The sequence below is a fragment of the Emericellopsis cladophorae genome (assembly GCF_022114955.1).
Source record: "Emericellopsis cladophorae strain MUM 19.33 chromosome Unknown NODE_21_length_315015_cov_118_186755, whole genome shotgun sequence".
In the NCBI taxonomy this organism is placed as follows: domain Eukaryota; kingdom Fungi; phylum Ascomycota; class Sordariomycetes; order Hypocreales; family Bionectriaceae; genus Emericellopsis; species Emericellopsis cladophorae.
This window is the reverse complement of record NW_026250946.1, coordinates 217,162-243,046: the sequence shown is the minus strand read 5'-3', so window position 1 is coordinate 243,046 and position 25,885 is coordinate 217,162. Positions and strand designations below refer to the sequence as shown.

The 25,885-nt window shown below is 52.7% G+C and overlaps 9 protein-coding genes across 9 annotated transcripts; 4 read left to right on the top strand and 5 right to left on the bottom strand.

Moving 5' to 3' along the window:
* Positions 1–196: 196 nt before the first annotated feature.
* J7T54_001486 (ATPase WRNIP1 C26H5.02c) lies at positions 197–4,616 on the bottom strand (the record flags this gene model as incomplete). The annotated part of the gene is made up of 7 exons (XM_051506368.1): positions 197–1,524; positions 1,582–1,878; positions 2,472–2,787; positions 2,840–2,942; positions 3,091–3,899; positions 3,950–4,399; positions 4,455–4,616. The coding sequence occupies 7 exons, from the start codon at positions 4,614–4,616 to the stop codon at positions 197–199; spliced, it is 3,465 nt and encodes a 1,154-aa protein (XP_051362379.1).
* An 832-nt stretch (positions 4,617–5,448) lies between these two features.
* On the bottom strand, positions 5,449–6,423 carry J7T54_001485 (uncharacterized protein; the record flags this gene model as incomplete). Its single annotated transcript, XM_051506367.1, has 1 exon — positions 5,449–6,423. The coding sequence occupies one exon, from the start codon at positions 6,421–6,423 to the stop codon at positions 5,449–5,451; it is 975 nt and encodes a 324-aa protein (XP_051362378.1).
* Positions 6,424–10,274: 3,851 nt separating this feature from the next.
* J7T54_001483 (4F5 domain protein) lies at positions 10,275–10,556 on the top strand (the record flags this gene model as incomplete). The annotated part of the gene is made up of 2 exons (XM_051506366.1): positions 10,275–10,337; positions 10,389–10,556. The coding sequence occupies 2 exons, from the start codon at positions 10,275–10,277 to the stop codon at positions 10,554–10,556; spliced, it is 231 nt and encodes a 76-aa protein (XP_051362377.1).
* A 441-nt stretch (positions 10,557–10,997) lies between these two features.
* J7T54_001482 (uncharacterized protein) lies at positions 10,998–12,082 on the bottom strand (the record flags this gene model as incomplete). Its single annotated transcript, XM_051506365.1, has 2 exons — positions 10,998–11,395; positions 11,443–12,082. The coding sequence occupies 2 exons, from the start codon at positions 12,080–12,082 to the stop codon at positions 10,998–11,000; spliced, it is 1,038 nt and encodes a 345-aa protein (XP_051362376.1).
* Positions 12,083–14,016: 1,934 nt separating this feature from the next.
* On the top strand, positions 14,017–15,180 carry J7T54_001481 (putative RNA-binding protein -like protein; the record flags this gene model as incomplete). The annotated part of the gene is made up of 2 exons (XM_051506363.1): positions 14,017–14,167; positions 14,225–15,180. The coding sequence occupies 2 exons, from the start codon at positions 14,017–14,019 to the stop codon at positions 15,178–15,180; spliced, it is 1,107 nt and encodes a 368-aa protein (XP_051362375.1).
* A 509-nt stretch (positions 15,181–15,689) lies between these two features.
* Positions 15,690–17,491, top strand: J7T54_001480 (GRIP domain-containing protein-like protein; the record flags this gene model as incomplete). The annotated part of the gene is made up of 4 exons (XM_051506362.1): positions 15,690–15,738; positions 15,800–15,924; positions 15,976–17,039; positions 17,092–17,491. 4 exons carry the CDS (start codon positions 15,690–15,692, stop codon positions 17,489–17,491), a joined length of 1,638 nt encoding a protein of 545 aa, XP_051362374.1.
* Positions 17,492–17,688: 197 nt separating this feature from the next.
* Positions 17,689–18,801, bottom strand: J7T54_001479 (uncharacterized protein; the record flags this gene model as incomplete). The annotated part of the gene is made up of 2 exons (XM_051506361.1): positions 17,689–18,727; positions 18,782–18,801. The coding sequence occupies 2 exons, from the start codon at positions 18,799–18,801 to the stop codon at positions 17,689–17,691; spliced, it is 1,059 nt and encodes a 352-aa protein (XP_051362373.1).
* Positions 18,802–19,366: 565 nt separating this feature from the next.
* On the bottom strand, positions 19,367–20,088 carry J7T54_001478 (uncharacterized protein; the record flags this gene model as incomplete). Its single annotated transcript, XM_051506360.1, has 3 exons — positions 19,367–19,713; positions 19,768–19,954; positions 20,002–20,088. The coding sequence occupies 3 exons, from the start codon at positions 20,086–20,088 to the stop codon at positions 19,367–19,369; spliced, it is 621 nt and encodes a 206-aa protein (XP_051362372.1).
* Positions 20,089–23,663: 3,575 nt separating this feature from the next.
* On the top strand, positions 23,664–25,377 carry J7T54_001477 (aspartic-type endopeptidase-like protein; the record flags this gene model as incomplete). The annotated part of the gene is made up of 3 exons (XM_051506359.1): positions 23,664–23,822; positions 23,879–24,959; positions 25,010–25,377. 3 exons carry the CDS (start codon positions 23,664–23,666, stop codon positions 25,375–25,377), a joined length of 1,608 nt encoding a protein of 535 aa, XP_051362371.1.
* Positions 25,378–25,885: the final 508 nt, after the last annotated feature.

The following is a 25,885-nucleotide window of genomic DNA, read 5'->3' as shown; positions in this document are numbered from 1 at the left end:
GGCTACAATGAAGCATGATATGATAGCATGTCAGTGGAAACTGGTCATGGCTAGAAAGGGGTCGCCCCCCACCCGGAGGTGGTATCACTGTCCACATGCGCCTTGACTATACAATAACAATGGACAACGCTCTCTGGGCGGTCTGCTGTTTTCCAATACACTTCGACATCTTCTGTCCCCTGTCCCGGATGCCATGTTAGACATCCATCATCTCCCAGTCAGGGTCCACTTCTGTCCCCAGATCCCTTTCCTCAAGGAACCGCCGCCCTAACAGATCCTCAGGCAGATAGGTCTGTTTCACCCGCCCGTCTCTGTAGTTGGGCGGATACTTGTACTCTGCACCATGCCCCATTTCCCGCATCAGCCTGGTCGGTGCATTTCTCAGATGCAGCGGCACCGGGAGGCTCGCCACACCTGGCTCTCTGAGCGCAGAGTATGCGTTGTTCAAGCCGCGATATGCTCTCGTACTTTTCTTGGCGGCGCATAGTGCTACCGCGCAGTGTGCAAGCGGGATGCGAGCCTCGGGCATGCCGATTTGTTGAGTCGCGGTATACGCCGCCGTTGCGAGTGGCAGCAGTGTATTATCTGCAAGACCGACGTCTTCTGACGCGATGACGACCATCCTCCTGGCGACGAAGAGGGGATCTTCGCCGGATTGGAGCATGCGTGCCAGATAATACAATGCAGCGTCCGCGTCAGAACCTCGGACAGATTTGTGGAACGCAGAGATGTTGTCATAATGTTGGTCGCCGGCGCGGTCATAGACCAATGTCTTTGTGAGTGATGTCTTGATGTCCTCCTTCGTAATGCCCTCCCGTGAAGTTGTCAGTGATAGCGCTAGCTCGAGAAGATTTAGAGCTGTCCGCGCGTCGCCATCAGAAAATCGTGCCAAGTAGGTAATCATCTCCTCGTCCACGAGGTCCGTTGGGGGATATGTCTCCTCTTCCTCTTTCAGCGCGCGGCGCAGTATGCCGACGATATCCTCCGTTTCTAGGGATTTCAACGTGAATGTTCGACATCGCGATAGTAGTGCGTTGGCAACTTTGAACGACGGGTTTTCTGTCGTTGCGCCGATCAGGGTGACGGTTCCTGCCTCAACGGGTTTGAGAAAGACGTCCTGCTGTGCCTTGTTGAACCTGTGTATTTCGTCGCAAAAGATGATCGTCTTCCTTCCCGTCATGAGGAGATCGTTTCCAGCCTCGCTGAAGATCTTTTTGCACTCAGCTACACCAGTGCTTGTCGCGTTCATCTCGATGAAACGGCTGCCGGCAACCTTGGCAATACATCGCGCAATCGTTGTCTTGCCCGTGCCTGATGCGCCCCAGAGGATCATGGAGGGAACATTATTCGATTCGATTAATGAGCGCAGCACGCCGTTCGGACCGACAAGCTCTTGACCGCAGACTTGATCGAGGTTCTTGGGACGCATTCGTTCTGCCAGTGGAGCGGCCTTTCGAGTCTTGGTGCGCTTGCCGCTTCGTTCGTCGCTGTCCTGTATTGAAGGAGCCTCTGGCTGGGCCGTTTCTGCCGGATTGGTTGTGTTTGCGACTGCCCCTTCTCCAGGCCCTTCCTCATACGAACGTTTCTTCCCACCATTCACCACCAGAGGTGTCATGGCCCTCCCTTCCACGCCATTCTGCCGTTTTGTAGCCGGCGTGCTGAAGAAATCAGCAGCCTTCCTCTTCTGCGCGGAGCTGGCTGGTGCGGTTGCGCTGGGTGTCTGTGTCTGGGGAGGCGGTGGTGGTGGAGGCGAAGGATCGCCGGCGAGGTACGACTGGCAGTTGGAGTCGATGTGCGGGTTGATCTGGTGCGGTTTGACCGCTTTCGAGCAGATGGGACATTCAACCGGCATGACTGGCGGGCATATTCGTCGTGAGCCTAGGCAGCTGTTTGTTAGAGGCAGATGATGTAGTAGGTCTCGGCGGGAGACGCGTTGCCGAACATTTTAAAGTGGTTGTGACGCGACGGGCCGGCAAGTGGGACCATCAGCGTCAAGGCCCGGGCCGGCTAACAACATTACAAGAATTGGACTACCTTTGCCCGGTGACCTTGCTACTGGAACATAGTAGGCAAATACTTGCACACAGAAGATAAGCCGAATGTGCCAAAGCACACCTTGCTTGGATTCTTTCGGTACTGCAGCGAAAGATCACCAGTCTAAGTTGGAGGCCTGGAAAGCTTTACGTCACCACTGGTTGCTTCAACCCAGCAAACACAGTTAGAAATTGGGACAAAACGAAAGGATCATTTTGATATTGCGTAGCGAGCAGTTGCCTCGAATACTCCCAAGATCCCAAACACTGCATCCCCAATCAATGCACCCAGACTCCATGAATGTATGTTTCTCTCTTCCTTCGTCTGCGATTCCCAACCAGACATTGCGCCAAAGACATTGCTTCAGCCAAAGGTCTTCAACGATCTAACTTTCGGGGACGCCAGTCCTGTCTCAGCCTTCCTCTTCCCCAACACACCTGCCGAGCCTGTCGCCGGCGGTGGCGCACTCCCTTCTCTGTCCCTCGTTGCTTCAGCATGGCAGGACGCATGGTACGCCCGTCCACCCACGAGCACGGCATCGAGCCATACCCAATCCTGCGCCTGGTCGAACCACTTGTTCTCAAACCGGTCTTGACAGATGGGGCAAACACTGTTGATGCCGCTGTTCGCGTCCGGCGCCTTGATATACTTGGGCTTGGCGGCTTCGGCGGCAGCAGCGGTCGCCTGGGCGTCGGCAGAGGGTGAGGTGGCGTGGTTGTCCGTGTCAATCTCCTCGCGATTCTTGAGCCAATCCTGCAATCATGTCAGATGCCTACATCCACATGTACAAACCCAGAGGACTCACCTGAGCATCCAGATACCAACTGCGGTGCGTCCCGCGCTTCTCAGCCTCGTTGGCGCGTTGATGTACACGGAAGTGCCAGTCCATGTGTGCTGTCTTCTTCTTTCTGCCTTCAGCATCTGCTTGAAACCGACGTCCACATTGCGTGCAGGGCGCTCCTTGCCTCTCGAAGAGCATTGAAATGGTATCAGGCCGGGCGCTGCCTGTGTCAGTGCTCAACAGCTAAGGTTTAGGTTTTCGTCCGTCCAACTTACGGTTGCTTCAACGACGCAGTATCTAAGCCACGGTGAGACCCGGGCTGGGGCGCTGACAAGCCACCAGCCTTCTGTGCCGCTAGTATGCTCGCAAGACTGGCCGAGATCGATGGCATCTGCGTAGGAGTCGCAGGGGACGGCCCCGGGGCGCTACTTGGGTTGGCTTGGGGAGTTGAGGAGAGTATGCCGGCTTGTCGGAGCTGGTCGAGCAAGGATAGCCCCGGTTTCTGTTCCGGCACTGCTGGCTGCGGCGCTGCATGAGGCGTAACAATAGGTGGCTGCGGCGACTTGATCGCAGGATTAGGTGTTGGGTTTGGAGTAGAGCTCTGTGAGGACTGTCGTGCCATGAGTGTGGCCAGTGCTCCAGGTCCCAACAGAGTGTCCAGACTTAATGTCCCTTGGGCAGCCTGAGGAGGAGCTACAGAACTCGAGGGGACAGGTGGCGCGGGCTGGTGAACCTGGGCTGGAGGAGCATAGGCGGGTGCATGGTTTTGAGCTGATGCTGGTCTCAAAGTCACGGCAGCAAGGTCTGTTACTTGGGTCTTAATGGCTGCCAGCTGGTCCTGCGGTAACGCAGTGCTCTGGATTATTCGTTGTAGATCCAGCAGGGCATTCAGCCTCGCCGTCACACCACCATCATATGGTTTCTGCGCGGCTTCCAATCTCGTCGCAGCGATTAGATCTGCAATATTTTTGCTCAAGGCTTCTACGTCCACACCACCCGGTGTTGGCGGCATGTGCGTCCCATTCTGCCCATAAGGCATGCCTTGTTGATAGGGGTAGGCTTGGGCGTTTTGCTGAGGGTATGCCTATACAGGTCAGTGACTGCATTCTAGTCATGAATAATGGGGGCACTTACATTCGGCTGGCCGTAATGGTGTGCTTGGCCGTTTGGCGGCAACCCGTGAGGGAACTGCTGTGGCGCTTGGTTGTGTTGAGTAGGCGCTCCACCGTTTCGTGCTCCTGGTGGTGTAGGTGTGTTTCGAAAGGGCGGCATGGCAGATCTTGGTCGACCTGGCAACTGCGTCTGGGGCATCATTGCAGCTTTCGCCTTCATGAGAGCGTTCTCTATCGGTCGGACAAGGTCAGGCGAGAAGACTGGGCGCGTGTCCAACGAGCCGGCAACAGGCTGAGTCCATGTCTTGAGCATCTCCTCCAGCCGCCTTCGTGTCGGATTATCGACAACAGTGTATGATTCCATAAAGGTCTTGAACAGATTGCGACCCAGATACAGCGTGTATGGGGTGCCAACATTTTTGACGATGGAGTCTAGCACGTATAATGCTGGCAGCTTCTTGTTGGGGGCAGTCTGCAAGATTAGCTTAGTTCGAAGGTCTTACGTTGCCCAAGGGGCATGAACCTACCTTCAAGATATGCTGCTCCAGTGTTTGAGCAATGGCTAGAGCATGCTCGGTATTCTCTCGGGCAATCACGGTCAAGTTGCTAATTTCAAAGCGAGCATTGGTGCTCAAATCCTCCAAGGCTAGACGATAGTCTTCCGCCACTTCCTCTGCTTCTGTGGGCATTTTGCTTGTAGCGAGCGCAATATCAAATGTGCGGCGTTGCTTGATTATCTTGCAGCTGAACCAAAGCAACGATTGAACTAAATCCTGTCCCAGTGAATGCGACCGAACAGCAACGTTGAGAACAAAACAAGGCTATGAGAACGTGGTTCGTTCTGGTTTCCGTGGGAAAGAAATAACCGATGCACGCTGGTATGCGAGGCGCAGACAAAGGAGAAAGCGACAGGCAGTGTCAAGAGCACAGTACAAAGCGAGCGCAATCTATTCCAGCGAAAGGTCTTTGTTCTCTGGCCACTAACACCTGAATCCGAGTCGCAACAAGCCGAGAAACAGGCCCGTCACTGCCAAAAGAACACAGCAGGTAGAATGAACGGGTGTCAAGCACTACAGATCGTATAGTACGCGTCAGAGCGCCCGGTCGCGAACGATATGCTGGAATGGGGAATCGTGACAAAGCACTCGACTAGGCCACGAGTCGTGCACAACGGTGATTTCTGGGAGGGAAACGGTTCAAAAGCGAGAATGTTGATGTTGAGGCGAGATCGGGTGTCGATTGGAGATGATGAGGTGGTCAATCTTGGAAGGACTCGAGCGCATCCATTCGGGGCGTTGGGTCGGTTCAACTGTATGACTAAGGCAAGCAAACGTCACGTGCATCCTCAATCTTCTTTTCAAGTCGTCACCTTGTCCTTGTCAAATTACATGCAGTCATTTGGAGCGATCCAGAGGCATATGAAAACGACAATCATGGTATTCGCAATGTACTTAATCAATTAGACTCCATATACCAGTAGCAGCCTGCCTACTACCCAACGCCATTTGAATGCAAGAATGTCTATTTCCTGGTCTGCCGACTCCACCGGTTCAATGAAGAGAGGGAATACCGGTTGTGCTTGACGCCCGGGGGCGCGAGCGATGCAGCATCATCCACCACTGCAGGGTGAGGCATCGGCGGCACCTCCAGCTTGTTGGACTTGGACCAAGACGGCTCTTCATCCGGATACACGCTCTCAGCATAACTGGTAGCGAATGCAGGGTGCTGCGACATGGGCGGCGGAGGTCCCGTCGGAGAGACCGGGTTGAACTCGAGGTCATCGCTTGACCGTCGACCGGAGTGATGACGCGCGGGGTTGCCGCCACGCGACGCTGCGTTAGACTCGGGGTAACGGTAAGCTGAAGTTGGCTCAGGGCCTGGGATATCAAAGGAATTCTTACTGCGGCCTCGGAATAGGTCGAAGATCTTGAGAGGCTTGGCGATTGGAGACTTTTCTGAATCGATGGGCTTGTGGTAAGGGAGCTCATCCGGAATAGGCTCCTGGTTGCCCCATGAGCGAACCTGGCGAGCACCACCCTTAGGGATACTAGCAAGGGTGCCAATGAGGTTGAGCACGCCCATGATGAGACTGAGGATTCCAGATGCCAGCACCAGCGAGTACCATGGTCCTCCAATGTCCCTTCGCTCAACGTTGGGATTGTTGAGCTTGCCCAGGACGTTGCAGCCAATAACGACAAGTGCAAGGCCGAGCCAACCCAAACTAGATCTAGTGGAGAAGGCCGGCCAGTGGTTCATGAAGAAGACTTTGCCAAACGGCAGCTCGGACAGTACCAGAAATAGGCAGATGCCGCTCATGAAAACAAGCGAGGCGGCATCAAAGAAGAACCAAGGCTTGCCCATGTCGATCTTGATGGCAAGGACCCAGCAAGATGTCATGACCGAGACGAGTGTGATGATTGTGCAAACTCGGACGATAGTGAGCATGATCATGAGGATGCCAGAGGCGGCAAAGCCACTGAAAATATTCATGACCATGGTGAGGTTATTTCGGGGATGATTTTGACGCTGTAGTGTGTGGTATTTCTAGTGCAAAGTCAGCCAATGCTCTCAAGGGAAAGGACCTTCAGTTGATGTGATAGAACATACAATGTGACTTTCCAGGTGTCAATATGGTTGTAAATTGGGTATTGCAGTGGCATCAAGCGTGAGCGATAGACGTGTATATGTGCATAGGAGTAGCGAAATGTCACAGACAGCAATAAGGCGACCAGGCCGGCTGGGTCTTTCGAGGAGGCAAGACCGATATGATGATGACAAGAAGGGAATAACAAAGGAAAAAATAGGAAGGAAATGTCGAGCAACTGGAGATGTTAGTGGGCACCAAGAATGTAATGTATTCATGCAGAAGGTGAATGGGATGCATGATGAGGGGGCGCCATTGTCTTTAGTACGCGAAGTTCCTATTGTCAGCCGTTCAATACCATCTCAACAAGCTTGTATCACTGCAGAAATAGGAGCCGGTCTCATGTCGTCTGTTCTTGCGAACAGGAACAGGAGCGAGCATGAGACCAAGTTCACGCGCGCGTAGCAAGACAAGGCCAGCGGCAGCTCGACGATTCGACGGTACAGGCAGTCCTCTGGATGAGTCAACCATGTCAAACCAAACCATTACAAGCCTCGTCGGGTAGCACTATCGCGCCAGGTCATGTTTCAAGGTCGCGTCTTCATGGCCTTGTTGCACGACGACGCAGAGCCAGTCGACGAAGACCGCAGCATCAGTTTTGATGTAGGTTGGCGGTAAGGAGCTGTCGCTGCTACTTGGCATTTTGCTCACCACCTGGAGCATGGGCAAATGTCGGAAGGACGCTGTCATGTCGTATCCATTGGTCGTCGATGATCAACCGATGTTTCAAGCCAGTCAAGCGCCGTCGACGAACTGCGCACGCATCGAATAATTAGCGAGGCATCTGCACGGCTGTTCCATCAAGCGCTTTCAGCAGACGAGTGTTTCAGACGAGTGTTTATTATTAGTATTAATCCGCGAAGGCCATAAATGCCGGTCAATGCTGCGCGGCTAAGAGTGCGAACCAGCAGGTCGCTGTTAAGTTAACAGGCGCTTAGTTGTACAGCGCTGGCGGCGGCTGGTGCGGGCGCCTAGTTGAGGTCACGTGGTCAGTGGAAATCGGCTTGCCCACCATGGTGCTGATTGCCGCCCATCGACTGAGATATCCAAGATTTTAACAACATACGAACACGCATCCAGGAGAAGAAGTTCCAGCTTCTGAAGTACCGATCTCTTGAATTCCCATTTGCTTTTGCTATCAATTGTCCCACAGACACACTTACTACGAACTCACCAGCTGCTCTATCCTCCGCAACGTGCCATCTACGATACCCTCAATCTTCTCGCGCCGCATGCCTCCATCTTGCCAGTTTGTCGCTATGTGCGTGTTACCACCCTTAACACCACCGACCTGGAACAGAGGGGGGCGGGGCCCTCCAATCCCCCCTTGAGGAGGACCAGAGAATGCAACATCTTCCACAGTCCAACCATCCTGACTCTTCTCGGAAACATATGGACCGAGGTTTCCTAGATTGTAGGCTGGCTTCATCGCCTCTCCAGCTGTCAATGTCTTTGCGACCGCGTCCAGATTGTTGGGTTGCTCCGCTGAGGCACGGATGGTACGGGCAGCAGGGTCCAGCCCTGCATGCATCCATCGTTTCGCGTCCCTCGCTCGTGCCCAGATCTCATTCGTCTTCAGCGTCGAGGACTGATCGCCGAGCTTGTCTTGACCAGATTGGAAAAGATCCTTGTACTTACCCGTCGTCTGGAAGCTGTAAACCCCACCAGCGCGGTTGCCCATGGTTTTGTTCTCCAGGGCGATCATGTCGTTGGGGAGGCGATTGCGAATGTCAACCGAAATGACACTGAGCAAGAATGTCTTGTCGCGATAGTAGTCATTGATAATGCTGGCTGTCAGCATGGTCATGAGCAGTGCCGTTACGCTGGTTTCATTTTCGCGACACTTGGCCACCAGCTTGTCCATGGTTTCTGTGGGAATCTTCCGGAGGACTGTCCTCGTCACGCCACGTTCGGACGCCTCAATCACAGTAGGTGCAGTGTGTGGCTTTGGCTTCGCACTCGGAAGATCCGAGAACACGAGCCAGCTGGGCACAAACATGGACAAAAGCCAAGCTGTCAGAACGGGCTTGATGACTTCCCAGACATTGACCTGCCATGGCTTCCCCTTGGCTTCACCTTCCTGGACAACACTGTGCAGGCTGGGTGTGATTGTCATAGTCGAAGGGTCATACGTACTGCTCCAGGTGGTGACTCCGTCAGTTGAGGAGTTGGCGCCGGCCGCCGCATTGAGCGCCGCTGTGAAGGATCGATGGAATATGTACCCAGACATACCATCGTTTATGGCGTGATGGTTGACGTAGTACACAGTCGAGCCCGAAACAACGAGCTTGAACCATGGCTTAACAGGCTCACCAAAGTCCCATTGGTTGTGGAGCTTCTCAATCATCTCTTCTGTGATGCCCTGGCCGTCCTCGAATTGCACGCTCTCTTCCACGTTGATCTCGTTCAAGGCGGCCATCATCAGCCCTGTCGTCTCTCTCCCTTGCTTGTCTTGCTTTGGGACAGGGACGCCAACAAGACGCATCGAAGGCTGTTGTTCAATGACGGTCTTGAGTGCTCTGACGACCATTGGCTTCGTGAGTGCCTGGCCAGAAGGGTGTTTGTAAGTCGCAGCAACGACAACATTGGACCGGATGCCCAGGCGGTATTCCAGATACCAAATTCGCTCGTAGATGACTATGCGGTTAGAATAATTCGCATTGAGTGCCGGAAAGATGGTGGCTTACTGGAATCCCTAATGATAGTGTATTTTGGCGCCTCGGGCGCGCTCTGTTTCAAGTCGGACATGGCGTGTAATGCGCTCACTTTCGGTATAATGGATTTACTCTTCGCTGTTTTCGAAGATCTGACTGCAAGAACAGCCCGTGCTTTAAGAAGGACCCTGAGCTTCCTATATGGTTGTCCAACTCCAAGCGTTCACGCACGGAGATGCACTTCGCCACCCTCCACTAGCTCACTCCTCGATAATCCTTCCGGAGCTCGAGACGGTCGCATAAGCCTGTAAGACCATTTGCAGGCTGAGCGATAGCAACTACAGAATCAACCCTTTAAATGTGGTTGAATGTTTCACCATGCTGTCCCCAGCTGTGACACAGGCAACCTGCTTAATCAGAAGTTCACCAAGCTAGAATGACATGCGTACTACATGTAGTAACTCGTACGTTGAACTAGCACCCATTCAACTAGGTACATTTTAGCGTTATGATAAGATATAATATCCTGAAATCATGGTATTGATCAGAGGACCGTTGATAAACCTAAAAGGCCTCGGCGACTGCGATCAATGTAGGTATAGTACTTAAGTCAAGGGTAGCCATATCCAGGCTGTTTTCAGCCACTGGACAGATTGGAGTGTGCTCGAATTCGGATCTGGTCCTGTACTCAATAAAATGTGAACCTGCACCGGATCTTGCTCGAGAGCCATTGTTCTGAATTGAACCTCGGTTTGCTTTTCATGTTTTGATAGCTGATGTGACTTTATTGGTCGATGGCGGCTGGCCGCCGACTGGACCCAACAGAGTCCAGACTTCATGAAGCATCAGCAATGGTGGCCTCTGATAGGCTAGCGAGCATCGCGGTCTCGAAGCGATGCGCAAATGTCCATCGTCAGACGCTCCTTGTGCGCACCCTACCCTGACTTGCAACTGTCACAGCGTAGTCATCCTCCATCATCATCACGCAAAGCTTGAACTTTTGAGATACCCGCGCTTCTCTCGATCTCTCCACAGCTCCAACCGCAACGATGGCTCGTGGCAACCAACGCGAAAAGTCCCGCGAGGCGAACCTCAAGAAACAAGCCGCGCAGGTAAATATCGCCCCGGGCGGTTTGTGGTGGCAGCACTAAACTCCGGTGCAGAAGAAGGGAAATAATTTGAGCGGTACGGAAATGCAGCGTAGCAAGGAGGCTGCCGCGGAGATCATGAGGCAAAAGCAAGCTGCGGGTATGTCACATCTCTGCTCCAAGAGGTTCCTTCTGATCAAGCTTGCAGCCGAGGCCAAAAAGGCTGCCGCCGACAAGAAATGAGACGCCCCGTGTATGCAAGATTTGTATAGGGGCCTGCGACCGACCAACATAGCACAAGCGAACGAGGATACAACATAGCACAGGCGCACTCATTACGGGGGGCACGTTATCGTTTTTAGGATAGGATCAGCATGAGCGAATAGAGAACAATGGACGATGTAATTTGGTTTTCAAGAAGCTTCGTCTCTAATTTCCGAGCGCTTCTCATGCTCCAGTAGTGATTGCATCGACCAGAGAACATGATATCATGTTTGGTGCATTAAATCATATTGACTCAGAGTATGACCCAGTCATACAAAAGAAACCATTCGTTCGAGTCTACAAAACAAAACTCTAATCGACGCAATAATAGTCGACGCCCATCCTGAATCTATGAACCGGGGATTTCAATGAGACCACCCCCAAACCATCAAACCAAACCAACAAGCTGCCATGCCTTGTCTAGCGCAGACCAGCCATCTTGACGGGCATTGAACCAGCCATGCCACCTGTTGCGCCAACGCCCTGGGCCTTGCTGTCTGGGAAGCCCCAAGCAGAGCAGGTGACCATGCAGACGCAGCTTCCATCTTCTCCAACGTAACCCTTTCCAGGCGTGAGGTTTGCGTCGCCCTCAGCGGGAGCTTCTTCAGCGGGAGCTTCTTCAGCGGGAGCTTCTTCAGCGGGAGGCTCGGCCGGCGTCCCGCTCTCGGCAGGGGGGGGAGTAGCAGGAGGTGCTGCGCCCTCGCCTTGGTCTGTGTTCATGGCCTTCTCCTTGAAAATGGCCTGGGACTTCTCCTCGGTGGGGTTGATAGAGAAAACCATGCCGGCACTGCAGTGTGTGCCTGTCTTGCAGTAGAACCCTGTCCAAGTCAGCCGTTGCTCACATGTCAGGAAAATAGAGACTTACACAAAGGGTCGCCCGTGGTAACCTGCATGGCTACTTGAGGAGGAGGCACGATGGAGTTGTCGGGGTTGGGCTGGTGGCCCGTGTCCATGCCACCTGCAAGAGGGTCGCATGGCAGATCAAAGGTAGATTGAGTGACGGTGTGGTTCTGAGCAAGATACTCAAAGATGACCATGTCTCCGACGGGCACATTGTGCAGCGACTCTGGTTCGTAGACAAGGCCGTTGGGTCCGCCGACAGTAACGGTGTGAGTGGCGGCGGCCTCCGGGGGGTGAGCGACGGGCATCTCAGTAGGAGCCGCTCCAGGATGAGCCGTAGCAGTAACAGTCTCGGTGACTGTGACCTTGTCGTGGTACTTGACGGTCTCGTGGCCCTCGCCGCCCGGGTGCTGCCAAATGATGATGACTTCGGTTTGCTTGCCGACAGCCACCTCCTCAGGCCAGTGCCACTGATCCTCGTTCGAGACATGCTCGCCGACCGCGGGCTCGTGGGCGGGTTCATGGCCTGCCTCTGCGGGCAAGTGACCATCCCGAGCATTCAGTCCATAATCCCAAGCCCGGCGCGCGGGTGGGTAGGTGTTGCGGACCTTGGCTGCCATAGCAGCCGGGGCGATACCCAAAGCAAGTGCTGTGCCGAACTTCATGATGGCGTGAATAGATGGAAGATTGCGAGTTGATTTGGAAGCGACAGGAATGGGGTATCAGGAAATATCGACCCAGCGATGATTATGTGTAATGCGATTGAAGCGAGTGCCTGCTCGTACAAGTAGTTCGAAAGAAAGACGCGAGGTGAAAGAAGGCGCACAGGATTGAATACCGAGTGATGAAGAGCTGGTACAACAACCCAATTGACGACGGCACGCAGAATGCTTATAATACCGTTCTGGACATGGCTGGTCAGGGTTGGAGTGTCGCTCGTCCCCAACTTGGCGAAGGCTGAGTAGCTCTCCCTTGAAACCGGGCCGCGACCATACCTTCTGGGCGCTCGTGCAATAATACACGGTTCGACTGTCATCCGATGAGGTCGGCAAGTTTTCAGTGGCCGTGTGTTTTCAGAAATGTCGTGGTGTTTCTATTTGCGAGGGGTTCGTTGTGACAGATGCGTCTCGGGCGCATGTCTCATGTTGTCGCTGGCGCCACCAGCCGAACGTGCGAGACCGCCACTGATATAACCCAACTATACCGTGTGTGGCGCCGCAAGGCTTTGTCGGGGCCAACAGCAGCTCTTGATGCCGTCTCCTGGGGTTTGAGTGTTTTCTTGGCTTTTCGGTATCCGTAGAACCGTACACGTATTGCTACGTCTAATACCGATCCGAGATTGGTGGTCAATCCTCGCCAGGCTCGCCTTCAGGTGAAACCCACCTGCGACAAGGCTAGCCTAGATCCGTGCATATGGACCTGTGCTATCACTGCGGGGGCTGGTTTGGCAATTTTCCTAGTACGTAGTAGCTGAATGACAGTTATCAGTGGCATTTTCATGATCGTGGAAGCGGTTTGTCATACCTACACTGCCAGGAGCATGCTACGGTCGATGTCGGGTCCTCATCTTCCAGCCTTTTTTGTACGTAGCTGATCCATGTCGGGCCTCGGCCCTTGATAGACTTGCCAAATCCAGCGAATATCCGCAATCTTATTATTGCATGCGCTGGCTGCTTAAGGCTTTTTCTGTGCTTGCTGCTGGCCTTCAAACAGGCCAGTGTAGTACCCAGCGTAATACCAAGCCATCATCAGCTTCTTGAGACTCTCGTCTTGGACTACGAGTTGATCTTTACGTTAGCGGATCTATCCAAACAATCCAAAAATGGACCAAGATTGCCCACCTGAGCCTAGGAGTACCTCGGGCGGAGAGGGTCCTGGAGATGTTTGCTGCTGCCCAATTGCATTCTGCGGACGTGGTTCGTCGATAACACCGGTCTCTGATAATTGATCAGAGGACTTGTTGGGATCCTCAAATTGACCTTCGGACACATTTTCTCTTCTGGCAGCACTTCGAGTGGTTGTCAGCGCCAGTGTCTTCACACTGAATGACCACAAAAACGTACCTCTCCTCAACCACTTTCTCAAGGTCCTGGAGGCTGCCGCCCTTGGCGTGAATGCTGTGATATCTCTGGAAAAAATATCAGATCGTTCCAAAAATTGGAAAGACACGCATTGTACCTTGTACTCATCAAGAGCTGAATTCCAAGAGTCAATCAGTGCCGAATCATCCCAGACCTCTTCATGAGAAAGGTCCGTCTCGCCCTTGACCATTCTGTATGATTGGCGCACTGCGATACTTGGCTCTTTTCCCAAATTCGAGAAATCTCCAGGTCAAATGAGTGTAAGTTAGATGTGTTCGTGGAACGATTCAAAGTATCAGCGTAATATTAGAGCCATCTTCTTCAAAGACTTGGTCCTCGCCTGGTGCTGCCAGCTGGGGAGCTACTGGGCTAGCTTGCGAGATGCCAGCCCCACTTCCTGATACCGATAAGCCCGATATGGATCACCGCTTGGCAGAATTATTTTTTGGAACCTCAGCCTTCATGATTGAGTTTGCGAACATCGTCTCTCTCTTTGATCAGTTACACAATCTTTCACGATGGCCCGCGAATTAAGATCCAGAAAAGGCAAGCCTGTCACAATTGCTAGTCTAGCTCGTACTAATGTTTTGACAGCCGTCTCCGAGACCAAGAATGGGGACGCAAAGACAACGGTGGTCGAGAAGCAGGCTGTGAAGGGTAAACGCAAGGGTAAGCCACCAACCCAGCCATGCAGCTGTGATGAATATTGACATGTGGCAGCGCCAGCTGCTGATGCCGAGTCTCCTGTCCCCAAGAAAATTCAAAAGTCGACAAAGAAAACAGCCGGAAAGGTCAACGCGACAGAAGCTGAAGTTGAAGTCGAAAAGACCACGAAAAAGTCGAAACCCGCCGCAGATGATGAGATCGATGTGCCATCCGACTCCGATTCAGACGGAGAGGTCGAGGTCGAGACACAGGCCCTCGTCAAGCAGGTTGACCCTGAAGAGGAGGAAGAAACACCCGAGGGCGACGTCGTGTACAAGACTGGCCAGCCGGTAGGCGTAATCCCCGATGTCGCTCAAGCTGTCGAGAAGGCTGCCAAGGCCACTTCGAGCGGCGATGCCGGTGTTATCTACATCGGCCGCATTCCTCATGGTTTCTACGAACATGAAATGAAGCAGTACTTCTCACAATTTGGCGCCATCAACAAACTCCGCTTGTCGCGCAACAAGAAGACCGGCGCCAGCAAACACTTTGCCTTCATTGAGTTTGCTGAGTCCAGCACGGCAGACATTGTTGCCAAGACGATGAACAACTACCTCCTGTTTGGCCACATTCTGAAGTGCCATGTGATCCCCAAGGAGAAGGTTCATGCTCAACTGTTCAAGGACGCCAACAGGAGATTCAAGAAAGTGCCGTGGAACAAGATGGAGGGAAAGAAGCTCGAGAAGCCCCTGGCCGAGGCTACATGGGAAAAGCGCGTTTCCAAAGAACAGAAGAAGCGGGCCAAGCAGTCTGCGAAGCTCCAGGAGCTGGGATATGGTTTCGAGGCACCAGAAATCAAGGCCATTCCTGCACCAGCAGAGCCGGTCGAAGAAGTGGCCAAGATCCAGGCACCGGAAGGAGAGACCGCAGTTGTGACGGAGGTAATCACGGAGACTCCGACTGAGACAACGGTTGAGACCAAGTCTATATCTGCACCCAAGGCCAAGGGCAAGAAAACAAGGAAAGCGAAGGCTTGAAATAGGTCTATATAGTCGGCGTAATGAGTTCAGTATTTACGTATTGATGTCAAAAGCTTCAATTCCCTCGCGAACAGCAGGTTTCTAAAATAAAATGTGTACGCTCATAAGCGAACCCGCGACATCCATAACATGTGAACGTGCGGGATTATGAAAGGCGCTTGAAATTCTCTACTTCGCGACAGATCGTGAATAAGTCATGGGTAAAGCGATCTTGTTCAATAACGTGACGGCGAAGATGATTGTAAGATGAAGAACCAAAATCCAGAAAGGCAGAAAAGCGCAAGTTTTAGTCGTGCGCTGGTAGCGTGGCGTCGAACTCCACTATACCATTGTCACGGTGTGGCTGGAGCGTCGCGTGGCTTCCGCTTGCATCACCAATTGTTGCCCTCCTGCGCGACGCAGTGGACAGTTTGATTTTAACGACGAACAACTCGCGGACACCATTGAGTTTGTTACGCTTCAGCAGGCCCAATGTAGCTCTTTATATCTCTTGGTCAAACGTCGACATGTCATCAAATACAGCCAATACGGACCCGATGCAGGGTGCTAATTCAAGTAAGCAGTGCCTGTTCCAGACATCTTTGTCAAGCATTAACTAATATCGGTGGATACTCAGCGCAAAAGAAGAAGAGCAACAAGAAGAAGAAAAATGCGAGCAAGAAACAGGACACGGAACAGCCACTGAATGACGATTCGAAAAGAGAAGACGAAGATGAAGAACTCGCGACTCCTTCACAGCTTGTAGGTAGCGGGCACCTTAGTCACAGACACGACATTAATGCCAGTCACCAGGGCAACACTTCAAACAACGACACCGAACAGATTCCCCAGGAAAATGATCCTGAAGAACCAGCTTCGACAAATGGATTGGCGGCGGGGCCAGCGGAGAATGACACCAACACTGCTGCGAAAGTCGAAGCGATGAGCCACGAGCGAGAGACACTACGGCAGGAAGTAGAACAAATGCGCAAACAACTCGAGAGCATGCAAGAGAGCCACGCATCCGAAGTCACCCGCCTCCAATCAGAGCTTGAAGAAAGCAACGCGGCGAAAGAGTCAGCTGAGGAGGAGTACCAAAATCTATTGGGGAGAGTGAATCAAATCAAGCAGACTTTGAGCGACAGGTTAAAACGAGACAAGGCTGAGCTCGAGGAAGCGAAGGAACGCGTTGAGGAGCTGGAGGCGCAGAACGAAGAACTGAGAGGCTCGGCAGAATCTTCAAGTGAAGATGTGACCAAGCTCAAGGAGGAGCTGCACGATGCGCAACGAGAACTGTCGACGTTGAGAAGCCGCAACAACCTTTCAGCGACCAACTGGCAGAAGGAGCGGGACGACATGCAAAGGGCGGTGCAGAATCTCAAGGAAGAGCTGGAGACAACATCGAACGCCATGGGCGAGTGGGAAGTCATTGCGATGGAGGAACGATCCTTGAAAGAGAGTCTCGAGGATAAGGTCTCCGACTTGGAGGAGCAAATGGCTGCGCTGCGGGAAGGCTACGAGGCAGCAGCGCAAGAGCGGGACAGCAACACGACTTTGGTCGATAATCTCCAAGACGCCCTCCGCGAGATACAAGAAGCCAGGAAAAAAGAACTTCGCGAAATGGTGGAGTCAACAGATCAGCAGGTGGAGACCCACAAGAAGCGTGCGCAGGAAGCTGAAGCCCGTGCCAGCGAAGCTGAGAAGGACAAGGCCAGCTTGACGGCCGAACTCGAGCGGACTGCGCCGTTCGAGAAGGAGGTTAAGGAGAAGAACCTCCTCATCGGCAAGCTCAGGCATGAAGCTATCGTTTTGAACGATCACCTGACCAAAGCGCTACGATACCTCAAGAAGACGAAACCGGAAGACAATGTTGACCGGTTAGTGTAATGACATCCACCTAACCGTCCATCAAACTTACTCATATTCTAGGCAAATCATCACCAACCACCTTCTTCAGTTCTTGACTCTGGATCGTGGAGACGTGAAACGCTTTCAGGTCCTTCAGGTCATGGCTGGTTATCTAAACTGGACCGACGAACAACGCGAGCAAGCTGGCCTTGCGCGACCAGGCACATCAAGCAATAGTCTACGCCTTCCGGTATCTCCATTTCATCGCACACCAAGTTCTCCGTCACTCAACGCAGACGTGTTCTCTGAACCCTCTCCTTCTGGCGGCAAGGACAAGGAATCCTTGGCTGAGTTATGGGCTGGCTTCCTCGAGCGCAGTGCGCAGGAAGGCACTGGAGAGGACCCCAAGGCTCGGAAAGACAGCACGAGCAGCAGTGTAGCCACAGGCTTGACAGCGGAAAAGGAGCAGTCGAAGCCTTAGTGGAGGCCAACCACTCGCCCATTGAAACGGAGCTCGCTGCTCGACTTGCGATACTTTGCATCATAGAGAGGCATTATTGGTTTTCTTTACATAGCATTAAGCAGAATCAATTTCCGGGCACGTGTAGCTTGGTCTGGTTATAATATCAGGCCTAATTGGCTAGCTCTGTTGCATTAAACCCTGAAAGGACACGGGCTCTACTCTTCCTTCTTGGTCTCAAGAGGCTGCAGCACGCTCTGTGCGTACGTCTCGGCGTCTCGGCTGATGTCCTCGATCTTGATGCGGTTACTCAGTGCGTCGTTAACACCCTCGACGACTTCCCTCTCCTCCATGACCTCTCCCATCAAGCGCACTTCATGAGCCCAGTAGTGCTGCACCCGGGTACGCAGTTCATCATCCCGTACCGTGGTGTTTCTGATGATTCCCAAGGCGTTCAGTTTGCCTCTAGCGGCACCGAGTGCCCGGTTTGCCGTTTCCACGCGCTCAGCTGGGCTTGGGGGCGTGCCGAATGCGCGGTTGGTGGACGACAGGAATAGAACGTAAGCGAGACCGGCATTTAGCACGGCCAGTGCAGCGTAGCGGTAGGTACGCATGTCCCAGAAGAACATGTCGAGCTGGTGCAACCTGAGGGCGCGCGAGTTGACCTGATAGTTGTACGAGCTGACGAGGTACACCTCGACAGCACCCAGGATGCCTGACGCAATCGTCGCATAGGTTCGCCACTGGGCGCCATGCCGGCCTGTCAGAGTCGGGCTCGTGACCGCCGCGATGGCCACCGTATTCACAATGTGTGGCCAGATTATCGCGGGGATGGCATAGTAGAAGTAGCTCCGGGGCTCATCAGAGTTGCAAAAGGGGCATTCAGAAAGAACGTCGGGCCCAAACTGCAGGTATAGGAGTCGAGACTCCAGGTTGATAAACTTGGACCTGAGCACATGATCGGCTGCTGTCAGCGTCTCATTTGGTCGGCTCGACGCGATACGTGTGAACAGGACGTCGACCGGTATCTGGAGTCTCGATTCGGTCTTGGAGAATACATTTTCGGGGGCGAAATAAGGGATAGTCTTGGCAAGATAGAGAATCGTTAAAGAGGCGAGAAGCGTTAAGGCGACGGAGACGTTGACGGGAATAGACTGTATGGGTAGGGCGCGGTTCCTCGAGTTCTTGGAGGCGCGGTAGAATGCAAGCAGCTTGGGTACAAGTATAGGCCCGACAAGGAGAAGAAGCGATCGTATGCTATGGGAAGAAATTAGTTTGCTGCTGTAACATTCTGCGCTCTGTTCAACTCACGAATCCCATGGGATAGCCATCTTGACTGTTGATGTGTATCAGCAAGAAATCACCGGTATGTCAAGGGTGACATGGCATCAGGTTCACAGAATGACATGTGGCGCCAAGGCGTCTATTGTCGCGGTGATAATTGATGTGGGCCAGTCCTGCCAGTTTTGGTCGTGGGGTCACCTCAGCCATCAAAACCGTAGGAGGTCTCGAAATTTCTTTTCTCTTTCCTTTTCCTCATCACAACGCCCTCCATCGCGCACCTTGTTCGCACATGACACCGACTTCTTCTTTTCTATTGCAACCTTAGACAGCAGCATCTATACACACTCACGTTGTACAGTATCCGTCTACTTCGCCGTGATCGAACTGGCGCTTTCGAAGCTTTGGTGATCTTCATTCCGTGGTCACCAGAGTCAAAAAGCCTGCCTAGAGCAATCCCCAAATACCCTGCCAAGGGTTATTCTCCGTCGTGTTACAAAGTCCCAGCTTCGGCAATGAGGAACTTTGCGTCAATTTTTTCTAAGAGATACATTTTCACACGCCAATGACACTTATGATATAATAGTTGATCGTGTTTCGGGCTACCGGGCCTTTTTACAGCTCCTTCTTCTCGTTCGCTTCCACCTTGGACTTCAAAGGTTCCTCCTTGCGCTTGGAGCCGGCAAACAACAGTCCATATATCCCCGTGATCAGATCGCTTAGGAGGGCAATCATGCCCGCACAAGCGAGTTGCCACGATGCGACACTGACGCTTCCCAATGGTGCCCGAGGGAAGGAAATGATCCATTCCGCGTAGTAAGGAAACCAACCGTGCGGCACCCAGAACATGGGCTCTTTGGCGTACCAGAAGGGCACAATGTATTGGGGTGCCTTCGTGAGCAGCATGCGGACGCCGGTAAGGTATCGGTCGAAGCTCGAGCGTGATGCTTCCATAGACTTTTCTGCACAAAATGTTAGCATCCGATCTCCCCGTGAAAGTGAGAGCTGCTGCGCACTGGTAGCTTCGAGCTGCTCAAGGAGCTTGTCGTGTTGTCGACGCAGTTTGGCCCATTTCGCGAACTGGTCCTGGCTACTGGTCGCGTTGAGCTCCGATCGCACTTTGAGGTATTCGGCCTGTAGCTGTCGCTGCTTCGCCGCGGCTTGTGACGTCGAGATGGGGAGTTGGTTGACCGCAGTCCAAAGCTGTGGCCTGTCAGCGGGTTTCTACAAAGGCACAGCATGGTACGTACGAAGTCGTTGATGGCTGCAGCGCCGAGAGCATTGACTAGACGCGCAGTGACCTCGACGAGGAATACAATGACCAGAACCGACGGCATCGTGGTACGCCGCAAGTTTTTGACGATAGTTGTGATTGAGAAGCAAGACCACGCGTGCTTTGCGGTAGACAGATTTGTGGGCGATGTCATCACCCCTCCAAATCCACTTCTCTGGTAAATTTCCACCGCGTTCTGGTACATATGCCTTACCCTGAACGTCACATCAGCTCGCCATGCACAACACACAATGTCCAGAGCGCTTGACCAAGGCATCAAGGAGGCCTTGAAAAATAGCGATCATAAGGCAGTTTATGCCTCTATTTCAGGCTTGCTCCAGCAAACCCACACAACCCTTTTGGAAATAGAATTGCTCGGGCAGTCCTACCCGCTCGACACTGTGTCAAACTTCATCCAGGAACAAAATGCAGTTGCTGTACCAAAACTACGACTGGTGCAAGCTTTCATTGTTGCTCGTCAGATCCTACAAAGGCTTCAAGACGATGCATACCGAGTGCCGCAGGAAATCCTGCCAGCCACGGCCGTGCTGATGCTCATGGATCCAGAGCACCTCACAGCAGCCAATGTACGCAAGCGCACTCTGCTCAGCGCAGACGCCGTGGGTACCGAAGTCATACGGCGCTTGAGCCAGGAGAAGTACTTCATTGACAGTCTGCTTACGAGTCGGTTGCATCGCCACACGAAGTCGCCAACGTTATGGAGCCACCGCCGCTGGTTGATGGGGCAGTTTGCGCAGCATGGGCAGCCCGTCGACGCGGTGCAGGACATTACAAACGTCGTGTACGTGTCAGCAGAGAGGCACCCTCGGAACTACTACGCGTGGTGCCACGCTCGCCAACTAATCGACGCGAGTCCGATGCCACTGCGGATTTGCTCAGGGCTCGTTGATCCTACCATGAAGTGGTGTTTCCGTCACCACGACGACGTCTCAGGGTGGATGTTTCTCCTTTGGCTGCTGGAGAAAGACAGCGAACATTGTACAGATGTCTTTGATGAGACTGTGAAGCTGGCACGCTCATTTCATTGGCGGAATGAGTCAATCTTGTACTTTCTCCGCAACCTGGTGTTGTCTCGGGCATCGAAGGGTCGTTTGACCGGGCAATTTCATGAAGCCTTGGTCGGACTACAAGACGGAGCGACTGCAAATGACAGCTGCTTGCTGAAAATAACATCACAGTGGGTCGATCAATGGTCTCAATGAGGCTCGGACGACTCATCGGCCAACAGTGAGCATGGAACTACGTACCTTCTCTCGCCCTTCGTATCTTCAGCAACACATTCCATACGCAATTGCTGACATCCCTCCATTCGAGCCAAGAGATTGCTTTGAGACATTTCGGAGTCTTTCGCGTGGCCATGCGGTGTCTTGTCACTAGTGACTACGGACTTGGACGTTGATGCTGGTCCTAGAACCTGGCTTTCATCCTTTAGGAAAGCCATGCCAAAACACAGGAATTGAAACATGATAACTATGATCATCGATGTGGAGAGATGGCGTGTCACCTGACTCCCTGAGCACGACAAAATAGGACTTTTGTTAGTGAAGCGATCTATGTTGGGCCCTTCGTCCGCCTTTTGATTGTGTTCGTAAATAAAAAACTGAAACCCGCCATCGTCAACAGATATGTAAGATTCAACATTAAAAATTCAAGGTAAAGTTCAAAAGCTAGTCAGCGAGAGTATGAAAGTCTCGCATTGCCTTTTCCATGCTTGCATTGCGGCAGTCTCCAAGGTATCTACCTTATCTTTCCACTGCCAGTACAGTACAGCAACTCCTGCCGATCACAATTGTCGTACAAGCGCCAAGTAGCTCGCACTTGGCACACCATTAAATACAGTACGTAGTACTTGGCCGGCCTGCAGAACGACGTAAGATGCTATCAAACTACAGTACATATAGATCTGTTTGAAATAGAGGATCTGCTACCATATTGCCATGCAATTCCGCGCCCCTGTTATTAGCCGGAAAGGCACACTATTGAAATTATCGTACGTATACTTACATTGATGGTTGTCTTTCGGATCCTCGCAGTTGAAACTTCGATCGGTAGCCTGCACGAGAACCCTGTATCAGGACATGGAGTAGGTGGAGTCACGAGATCGGACCCCTGTTCCTGTCTTGACTCTCAACTCTTGACTCTCACTCAAGACGACGAGGATAGCAGTCACACCAAAGAATGGACCTCTTTTGCGCCCTTGATCGCTGTATGAATACTGATTCTTTGTCACGACTCACCATGGAGACCTCCTCTGCCGGATCTGTGTACTTTGCGAGACCGCATGCACAACCCGACGTCTTAAATCGGAATATGCTGTTCCACCTGCGGCCTGTCAGTGACCAGTGACCAAGCCAAGGCCGACGACAAAGTGGTAGGCTCGTGCGCAGATGATGGACCAATGACCGTTGTTTGCCCAGACGAAAACTGGAGCCTTGCAGCGACATGACTTACTGTAAACGCCGCCAGGCGACATCGGGAAACGGCCACAACCTCCAATACTTGTCGTTAATGTCCCCGGTGAAAGTATCTAATTGGACGATCTCATTTGTCTGATTCCAACACAGAGATGCGGGCCGGGGCTAATAATTTAGTGGATAGGGGTACGGAGTGAACATTCCAGGACAATAGCTCTGTCTAACTACGGGCCTCGAGGTCGTGACGGGCACGCACGCTTGAGTACAAGCCCCATTTTTCAATGTGTACTTAGTTCGGTGTAATTACGTAGTAGTACTCAGGAACAATGAAGCGAACAAAATGTGGTAGTTGGTCTTCACAAGGTTTCATCAGGGACGTCTAACGTGCCATTGCAGCACCGCGTGTTGTCGAGACGTCGGTGGACATGATGGCCCTAGCGTTCTCTGTTGTTGCATCCAGTCACTTGAACTTCCAAAACTTGCCCAGCACGCCACAGAGACGTTGCGGAGAGGACCCAGCGGCTTTGCGAGCAGTTTGAGAGCAGCCAAAGGCGCAAAACTGCTGGGTGGTAATGATATTGGCAATTCGCTGATGATGATCCCCGGTGCTGATGGTAATTTGGCAAAGCGCGCCAAGCCAGCCCGCAGTGGACGATCCCAGCCAGCCTAGCAGGGTGTCGAGATAATTGATCAGCAGCAGATAGGCGCTAGACGCGACCCTAGAGCCTAGAGCGACTGATCCCCGTCTGCCCTCCAACCGTACCTCAACTCCTCCGCATTGCCACCACCACGGTCCACGACCCTCCAACTCTCCCTCATCTTGAGACCGCACCCTTCACCTACCTAATTCAGTCTCTCTTTCCCCTCTTCTTACTCAAGCTGTTGTAACTACAACTGCTACATTGTGTTTTGTCTTTGTTATTCTGCTTTACACTCGTCTCTGCGCTACGTCTTTCCGTCCTTTGTTTTCGCGATCCTGGTCATCATACGAGCATTGCCTTCGAGTCGCCACTTGCACAGTCTTGCGACCTTCCAATTCCGAATCAGCATGCCCTCCTAATAATTAATAACTCAGACAATCAATCGACCGCGCGTCTCGCGCCTCGCTCCCGCCTCAACACTCGAACCAGTCCGCCAGACCAGAAGCCCCAAGACTTTGCTGGTCAGAGTACTGTGGCTCGGGATCGATTTCTGGGCTCGCATCATGCGCTCTCTGCAATTGCTGTCCGCGGTATTGTGCGCATCTTTTGTCCAGGCTTTCTACCCATACCAACCGCCATGGCTGGAAGAATTGCGAGAGAAGAGGGCACTATCCTCGAGGGCCGAGGACGTTGACTCGGCCACCGGAAAGGATAGTAGCACGGTGAGCTTGTGCCATTTCCCTAGACAGCCCAGCTGCATACTAATTGTTGCACATAGTCCACGTCCTCAGTAACCGCCCGAGCCGCTCGTGAAGCGTTACGCCTTGCAAAGAAATACAGTGGAGGCGACCCTGACCTCATTCGAAGGCAGAACAACTACAGCATCATGGAGGCGGAGGAAACCGGCGGGGTCTCCACAGCAGGAATCGATCAAGATGGCACCGACTATTCGTATTTTGTGAAGGTTGCGCTCGGATCCAAGGGCAAAGAGCTCTACATGTTGCTCGACACAGGCGCAGGCTCTAGCTGGGTCATGGGCTCAGCTTGTTCCAGCGACGCATGCAAGTTGCACAATACCTTTGGCCCCAACGACTCTGACACCTTCGAGACCGAGGACAAGACTTTCAGTGTGGCCTACGGCTCAGGCAACGTGAAAGGAAGTCTGGCCGTAGATACACTCACTGTCGGTGGCATGAGTATCTCATTCGAGTTCGGCATCGCCAAGGAGACCTCGGATGACTTTGTCCACTTTGCCTTTGATGGTATTCTGGGCATGTCTATGAACAACGGGTCTAGCCAGAACTTTATGGAGGAGCTGAAGGCCAACGGCGAGATTGACTCGAGCGTTTTTGCAGTTTCTCTGCACCGTGCTGCTGATGGGGACATGAACGACGGTGAGGTTAAGTTTGGATCAGCCGACAAAACCAAATATCAGGGTGACATTTCGTACACCGACACTGCCTCCGCGAACAACGATTGGGCCATCAAACTTGACGACACGGCCTACGACGGCAAGTCGAGTGGCGCTGGCGATGTGCTCGCTTACATCGACACGGGGACTACCTACATTTTCGGGCCTAAGCAGCTGGTCAAGTCTTTCCACAGCGTCATTCCTGGTGCCAAAAGCTCAGATGGCATGGCGTACAAAGTCCCGTGCGACAGTGATAAGACTTTGACATTCACCTTCTCTGGGGTTGACTACGAGGTTTCGCCCAAGGACTGGATTTCCCCCAAGAATGACAAAGGCGAGTGCACTAGTAATATATACGGGCAGGAGGTTGTGAAGGGTGCGTGGCTCCTCGGTGCAGCGTTCATCAAGAACGTGTATACCGTCTTTGACAAGGAGCAGAGACGCATTGGTAAGTTGCCACAACTCATTCGAATGGTTGGATGCTAACATAGTCTACAGGGTTTGCTGCGCACGTCGACGAAGCGTCGGAAGATGAACAATCGTCAAGCACCTCGGTCGCGCCATCAACAATGACTACTGTCGTCAGCACGAGTGACACAGTTTCGATGACCATGACCGCGACGATCACATCAAAGCCCAGCTTGGGGCTCGGCGGTCAAGAGCAAACCATGCGGGTGGAAACGTCCAGCGATACTGAGGAAAGCAGTGCGCCAACCACGAGCGCGAGCAGTCAAGAGTCCGGAGACAAAGGAGACCACGGAGACAACGAAGACGACGGTCCTGGGAACGGGTCGCCCACCAACATAGCGAGCGTCAAACTCGCAACTTTTCTCTGCATAGCGTCTGCTTTTGCTCTGCTCGTCTAGAGTCATATTTAGAGCACATACACACTCATTTTAATGTTTTAGATTGCGGAAGTACTTTGGCAATAGTGAGGGCACATACGTTGGGAATCTCGATAATTGTTTATACTAGCTGGATGAGGGTTTCGCGTATACGGATCAAGGAGATCATGATACCCAGTGGTCAGTCAGGCAACAACACGCATAGCAAAGCACAGCACGCTCTTCTGGCGCTTTCGCGCGCCAACTGTTTAACGATATTAGTATAATCATAGTAGATGATCAAGATCGTGCAAAAATGTAAATATGGGATCGAGTATTGCATGTTTGAGGACAGGCTTTTTCACGACAGCATGGGTCGCAGGGAGTGGCAATGCCAGGGCTGCGAACCACTCTGACTTTGGAGGCCGATAAATCTGCCTGTACTAAAGAATCAGGGATTGGCTCTGAGCAAAGTTCGCAGACATGGAAATATGCTTCTGGAATCTTGTGTTGACTTTGCGTCAGCGCCCAAGTTCACGTGAACTGCCAC